Source organism: Eleginops maclovinus, chromosome 5 (assembly GCF_036324505.1).
Source record: "Eleginops maclovinus isolate JMC-PN-2008 ecotype Puerto Natales chromosome 5, JC_Emac_rtc_rv5, whole genome shotgun sequence".
Taxonomy (NCBI): domain Eukaryota; kingdom Metazoa; phylum Chordata; class Actinopteri; order Perciformes; family Eleginopidae; genus Eleginops; species Eleginops maclovinus.
The window spans coordinates 8,518,951-8,526,072 of record NC_086353.1 but is presented as its reverse complement, the minus strand read 5'-3'; the positions used below and the strand labels follow the sequence as shown (position 1 = coordinate 8,526,072).

Below are 7,122 nucleotides of genomic sequence, written 5' to 3'. Positions count from 1 at the left end.
AGGAGGAGATGGAGAGGGCAGTCTCCACCTCCACGTGTTCATCATCTCCAACTCAGTCACATGGAGTAAGAGAGGCACACACGCGCAGAGAAAACTCTCCTCATTAACTGATGAGCAGGACTATACACACACACACACACACACACACACACACACACACACACACACACACACACACACACACACACACACACACACACACACACACACACACACTGATTACCTCTTTCTATATTTGGAGGGCTGCTGTGCTCTAATCACACAGCTGTATTCTCTCTCTTCATTCATGAAGTGAAACTATTTTGGTGGCCGACTCCTCTCTTCAGGATGGAGGCGGTGGCTCTTTTCTCTTTCGAAGCTTCGGAAGCAGACGAGATCAGTTTCCAGAAAGGGGACATTATCAAGGTAAGTGTGTGTGAGTGTGTGTGTGTGTGTGTGTGTGTGTGTGTGTGTGTGTGAATGTTAAGTGTGGTACATTTGTAGTTTTTGAAAGTTACCAAAAGGTTGCTTTTTTTCTAAAGTAAAAAGAATAATTGTGCATGTGTGTTATAGGTGACAGAAATGGAGGATGATTCTAGCTGGGTCACAGCAGAGGTCAAGGGGAAGCGTGGCTACGTGCCAGAAAACTACATTTCTCTTCTTCCTTATCCGTAAAAAACAAATTTGTCCACATATTTTAATTAATAGAGAGTAGAAAACTGGCTTTATCAATTTGCAAACATTTTGTTATACATCTTTTAAATACCATCATTGGTTTTCCAAACCCTTCGTCTACTTGAACCCCTTTAAACGATGCACTGTCCAGTTGTGATTCCTCACTCACTTGTTTAATTTGACTTAAGGTTAGTTAAGAAAAAGTATTACAGAAGATACAAATAAGTCAAATATCATTAAGCTAGGTTCTGACCCCAAAATTGGGAACCAGTGATATAAATGTGAGCTGTTTTTTCATTCAAATTGTACTCATGCTTATGCCAGTCTAAAGGGTATAATGAATACACTGTGCTATAAAAGTCCAGGAGGAGAGAATAATTTACGCCCCTGTGTGTATTTGTAGGTGGTTTGTAGGACGGGTGTCAAGACTTGAGGCCGAGAAGCGTTTGCGCTGGCAAGACACTGGAGTGTTCCTCGTCAGGGAGAGTGAATCAGCTCCTGGAGAGTTTTCTGTTTCTGTTAGGTCAGTGAATGCACCCCACACACACACACACACACACACACAAACAAGCACAAGATACAAATCTGACAAATGTCATGCTGCAGGCTGACGTAATGTTCCTCTGTTGTCTGTTCCCATTGTGATGTTAATGGAATCCAAAATGTTTGTGTGCTGCTGTACCGCTGTAATGTAACCGCCCCGGGTATGATCTCTAAAAAGACGTTTTAACATCTCCCTGAAGGAATTCACTTCAGGAGTGTTGCATAAAAGATGCAGGCAGCAGCATCGTAGATCATCAAATGCAATAATGTTACATTATGCGTGCAGTTGGATGCTTGTTTTCCATCACACTGAGCACATTAGCAAGTTACAGCATCCACGTGTCTTTGAGTGTGTGTTGGGACTGTTAGAGGGGAGAGTCAGACTATTTAAAATGTACGCTCACCCGTTCCACTAAAAATAGACCGGTTTGTGTGTGTGTGTGTGTGTGTGTGTGTGTGTGTGTGTGTGTGAGGAGCTGTAATTTGGGTCAGCAAAGTGACGTGGGACACATTTAATCATTGAGGATGAATTAAATGTGTTCAATAATCAGGGCATTGTATAACACCACTCATTTTTTAATGAAACACAGGTACATTATGCAATTGACATATGCCATATGCATGCTTTAAAGTACATACTCTGCACATATTATTACCTTAAGGGATAACATCTGCCTGCCAGCAAGGGCTGAGAGATAAGAGGTTTGTTTTATTTATGCACACATGCTGAAACACAACCATAGAGTGCAGTGCTCAGAGTGATCCAAAGAGGGGGGTACAGTTCACGTTCAGTTCAAAAGAGTAAAAAAAAAACTGCATATTGGAGATGATTCTTTCACTGTTCTAATCAGAATCAGAATCAAGTTTTGCATTTGCCAGGTACGTTTACACATTCAAGGATATTTGCTTTGTTATCTGGTGTTGCAAACTTTCTAAGAAAATACGTTGCAATAGTCGGTCAAAAATATAAAAACATAATAAAAAGAAGTATTTTTAAGAAGAAGACAAGTGTTTACAGCAAATTTAAATAAACAACAAACCTAAATCCTCTACACATTCTTATTCTTTTTATCATCATCATCATCATCATCATCATCAGGTAGCATAGTTATTTTATGTCCAGATTCCAAACTATTTATTATCTCTAAATCTAGTGTGTTTGTAGTTTGTCGTGTGTTATAAAAGGAACACATTTAGTGTACCCAAAATGTTGGTAGCACTTTCTATGAGGGCGTTACACTTTAATGCATTATACACATACTTATAATGCATTAGAATCTGCTTGCACTGTTTATTTATAATTACAAGCACTTATAAATATCATTATTACAATAATAATAACACATTATAAAGACTTTAATCACAAAGATCATCGTTCTAATGTACTAAAATCCTTTAATAATGCCTTATAGTCACTGTTATAATGCATTATAATGTGATTATAAGTTACTTTTAGAATTCATTGTTTGCTTTAAGTAAAGCGAATATATTATTTCACAATGTGTTGTTCGTAGATTTACTTTACCAACAATTACCATTTAATAGTAACTCTTATAATGCATTAAATAGCGTGTATTACACATATGTTTAGAAAGCATTATACAGGTGGAAGTCATAGAAAGTGCTACCAAACAGTCTCTGTGCATACTGCAAGAAACATTTCTAAGTGTGCCTTTTATGGACAAAGGAAATTAAGCAGCTGAAACCCGCTCATTTTATTTCATTATTAATGATACTGTATGCTGAAATAGCTCCAGAAGCACACCTCGGGCAATTCAAAGTCTGAAACTAATTTAACCCATGTTTTTTGAATGTAGGAGGAAACTGGGACAGAAACTAAGGAGAATATGCAAAGGCTGTACAAGAAGGAGACTTTGTTTTTTAGGAAACCACTGTGCTGCCTAACATATTAAAACTACAAAATCACCAAAACCTCTTTTTGCCTGTGCTGACAATTGTCATCCAACAAATCCAGGTATTAGCGGCCGCCTCCTTTCAGAGTCATTCAATTATTATCTTCAGGTGTGTAGAGAGGATCAGGCTTAAAATCATTTAGACATTGGACAATAGACTGAAACCTTTGAAGTATTGCAATAGTACACTGTGCATGTTTACTTTAAATGTTGATATACTTCCGTCTTTCAATAACTACACAAACAAAATGACACAAAGGCAATTACTCACAAGAAAACACAACATGAAAGAGCGTTCTTTGCAGTACTATTGTGTACTTTTCTTTCAATATGGGATACCAATACAATATGTAGCTTGTAAACAATGGTGTATTTGTTCAAGTATTTTATAAGCCCCGGAGGAGTCTATATTAGTGTTTCATTTGAAAGATAATGTATGCAGATTATTTTCTTGATAAATGGATTTTGTTATATCCGTTGTAAAAAAAAAAAGACCTCTACAAATGGCTTGTTTTGGCTGACCAGCAATGGAAAACCTAATTATATGCACTTTAGACTTGCAATTTGAGGAGCTGAAACCTGCAAATATTTGAAAATGACAAGCAATTCATTGATGAAAATACCTAATGATTGTGGTTTAGTGGTCAGTTCAGCTCATTCTTTTCATTAGTTTCAAAGCAGTTCAGTTCAGGTTGCTCATTTATTCACTTGACATTTGAGATTTATAACCTGAGAAAAAAACCTCCTGTGATAGATAGAGATACACCCACACATGCACAGATGACTGAGTCTCTTTTCCCACACTGACAGAGGTATGCACACCACCTATGCATGTATTTCACAACAAAAGGAACAGGTAGCGGAATGAAGAATAACACAGCTCTCATCTTCACAGTGGTGTTTGAGCATAAAGCACGCCTGCATACCTTGCCTTTACACTCTTTACCTTTCTCACTGCTCTTTATTCTCCAGCTATGGTGAGAGGGTGGAGCATTTCCGGGTGCTGGAGGGGCGCGGTCAGTACTGCATCTGGGACGAGTCGTTCTGCTCCCTGAACCGCCTGGTGGATTACTACAGAACTCACAGCATCGGGGTGGAAAAAGTGGTCTTTCTGAGAGACGCTGCTGCATCCCCTCACCTGCTGCCCCAGCCTGGACGTAACCCGTACCCCAACCCTTATAAAACAACCTCTCAAGAGTCCCTCCTCTCAGCAAACCTCTACTTTCACCCCCCTCACCCGGAGAGAGAGTCTTCCAAGCGTCTGCACGAACCGGTTGTGGGGGTATGATGATTAATCATGAAGCATCATTTTTCTCGATAATGCTTCAGTTTACCGTTTGCCTGATGTCTTTGCTGTCTTTGTGTAGAAACCCCGTCTGGCTCATGCCCTCTGTGACTACACCCCCCCTCACACCGCTCACCTCCACTTCCTGCGTGGGGACATCATCGACCTGCTGGATTGCTCAAGCTCGCTGACCTGGAGGGGGCGCTGTCGAGGCCGAGTAGGAATCTTCCCGCCAGAATACGTCCAGCCGCTGTACCACTGACACCATATCAAACTGTGTCGCTGCACTCCTCTGTCAGGCTGTAATGACTTATCTTTCTTATACAATGATCCGATCAAACAATTTGTCCAAAATTCAATTAGTCCACAGACACGGAATGAATTTACGCACATTTCCAGTGTTGATTGACAGCTTTTTCTCATAAGCAAGTTGTCAAATACACCAGTTTCATCAGTGGGCCTACACTTTCAACTACTGTAATTATGGCAGGGGTAAAGATGGGGGTAGGGGCAACAAAGTCCAGTGAGGTCTGTGTGAATGGAAAGTCATAAGATTGGTGTTTGTGTTGCATGCGAAACCTGGAGTCGATGTTTATTTGATGAAGTTACATTGCGTATGAAACATAGGCCTACATACGTTTATGTCAAATAGACAGTGTAGCCTATGCTTGTAACAACCACACTGACACATGCTAAACTCACTTTTAAAGGATAAATTGAGAGCTATAGTTTGAAGTTGCAGGCCACTGACCAAACTGCAGTACTTAACAAATTGGGAGTTAGAATATGGGGTGATTGAATGGCCTGAAAGTGTTTTTTCTCAGTCAGCTTTGGGGCCACTGTGAAAGGTTGGTAAAGTTTCGGGAACGGCAAGCATTTTACAACAAAGTCTGTTCACAGTTCTTGGCAGATTCTGCTGCGTATGGGGATAAACCGTTTTCTAAAGCCTTTTGAAGCTCCACAGGGAGCTCTGCAAAATCTTATAAAACTGCCTCAAGTTTACTGCAGTATAACTTTTTATACCATTGATTGGACTGCATTTCTTACATAAAGGGAAATATACAGATGTTACTTATGTGGGTTACATATTTGACTTATATCTGACTAATCAGTTAATCAAAAAAATAATTTTCATATTAATACATAGAAAAGATCATTTGTGCAGCTCTAGGGTGAATCCTGACAACTCGTCCTCTGAGCAGCACTTTTCACCAATAGCTCCTATTAAAATGCTTTATTAAAAGTGAAACTTAACTCTATGTTTGCTTTGTTAGCCGTCATGTTTTTGCCTCTAACTTCCTCCTTAGTGAATGTAAGTAAACTATACAGCAGCCAAATAAAGAGTGATATTATCTGATTATAAATACTCTAACATGCATTCATTTTTGGACCAATACTTGTAACTTAGATGCACATATCTCACAATTTATTTGGGATATCACAAGAAAGAAACATCTGATGGTTGCCATGATATTCTTTGACTACAATTAAAAAATGTAAACTCAGAGCACATAAACGTTATAACAGAGTTTCTCAACCTTGGATTTATTGTCTGTTGAGGGATTCAAAAGTAAAAGCAATTTTTCAGTACTGATAAACTGTAATATGTCTGATTCATTTGTTCTTATTAAAAAAACAACTGTAACAACAACCCTGAACCTAACTTTAAAACATCTATTTCACATTATCTTTAATTTGAAAAATGTTAATGTTCTAATGCAATATTTCATTCAAAACACAAGTGTGTGTATTTTTATTTAAAATACTAAAAGCCGGACAATTTATTGGCCCAGAAAAGGTTGAGAAACTCTGATATATATTCATAAACAAGCCAAATAGCATGAAAGAAAACTAGAAGAGTAACTAAAAGTTCACAAAACCCTGTTTGACAGACAAAAGGACATACACATAACTTTATAAGTCAAATTAAACATATAGATATAAAATTCACGGTAAACATAAAAACACAACTATGTGTATTCTAACTGATTTTCTGTAAGCTTTAAATATATGGTCTGTAATGCCCTTATGTTAAGATGCCAGAATTTATCAAACTGCACATTGATGTTAGCTTGTTTCAAGCCACAAGCTTCATTGTAGTTTGCTCAATACCCTTTTAACACTTTAAAAGTAGGTTATTTAAAATCGGAGAGAAACGTTTTATGAGCAAAACAATAAACTATAGTAGTAAAAGGATTAACATCTTAAAACAACAGTACTATTAATTATAGAATTTTAGTGTTAATTAGATTATTTTTTTCTCTAAATCTCAAAATTGTTTATAATCAAAATAATACATTTAGAGGTCTGTGGTTAGAGGTATGTGCTCTCTGTGTTTTTGGGTTTAGTTGTAAATGTCGACACCTGAGGCTACATGTAGAGGATTTATGATGGATTCATGTAAAATCAGTACAAAAATCACAGTTTGTTTCCCCACCTTCTTGGATCTGGAGTTGAATTGGCAGGAGTTCAGCGAGAGGCTGAGACAGTATGTGAAATATGATCCTATACTCAGGCAAAGTATGCATAGAGAAAAATGTTAATGCTGACGACCAGGATTGCATTGACACAGCAGAACCTGGACCAGAAAACACTCTCTCTGACGCTCTGAACTCTGGGAGTTGGAGTCTCCTCTGATCGCCGCGCTGCTGCGATACACAACCCTGTCCCCTGACAGCATGTCCCCCGCTGTGTTGGCTCAGAGCCTGCAAAACACACACACACACA

At 38.4% G+C, this 7,122-nt stretch overlaps 2 protein-coding genes across 3 annotated transcripts in view; one reads left to right on the top strand and one right to left on the bottom strand.

Moving 5' to 3' along the window:
* The first annotated feature begins 257 nt into the window (after positions 1–257).
* On the top strand, positions 258–5,867 carry LOC134864599 (GRB2-related adapter protein-like). The gene is made up of 5 exons (XM_063883705.1): positions 258–405; positions 553–650; positions 1,058–1,177; positions 4,083–4,392; positions 4,478–5,867. Exons 1-5 carry the CDS (start codon positions 328–330, stop codon positions 4,655–4,657), a joined length of 786 nt encoding a protein of 261 aa, XP_063739775.1. The 5' UTR covers positions 258–327; the 3' UTR covers positions 4,658–5,867.
* The window catches only part of slc5a10 (solute carrier family 5 member 10), a 24,206-nt gene continuing 22,883 nt past the window's right edge, over positions 5,800–7,122 (bottom strand). For both annotated transcript variants that reach the window (XM_063883703.1, XM_063883702.1), the window contains one exon: positions 5,800–7,100. In XM_063883703.1, the coding sequence (XP_063739773.1) occupies positions 6,907–7,100 (194 nt within the window). In that variant the 3' untranslated portion in view covers positions 5,800–6,906. The remainder of the gene's footprint in view (positions 7,101–7,122) is intronic.

What these genes read in the sequence shown, in the direction of transcription:
- LOC134864599 (XM_063883705.1), top strand. Translation starts at nt 328, where the DNA reads ATGGAGGCGGTGGCTCTTTTCTCTTTCGAAGCTTCGGAAGCAGACGAG. An exon ending in AGAAAGGGGACATTATCAAG is followed by an intron (nt 406 to 552) that starts GTAAGTGTGTGT and finishes TGTGTGTTATAG; the next exon opens with GTGACAGAAATGGAGGATGA. An exon ending in ATTTCTCTTCTTCCTTATCC is followed by an intron (nt 651 to 1,057) that starts GTAAAAAACAAA and finishes GTGTATTTGTAG; the next exon opens with GTGGTTTGTAGGACGGGTGT.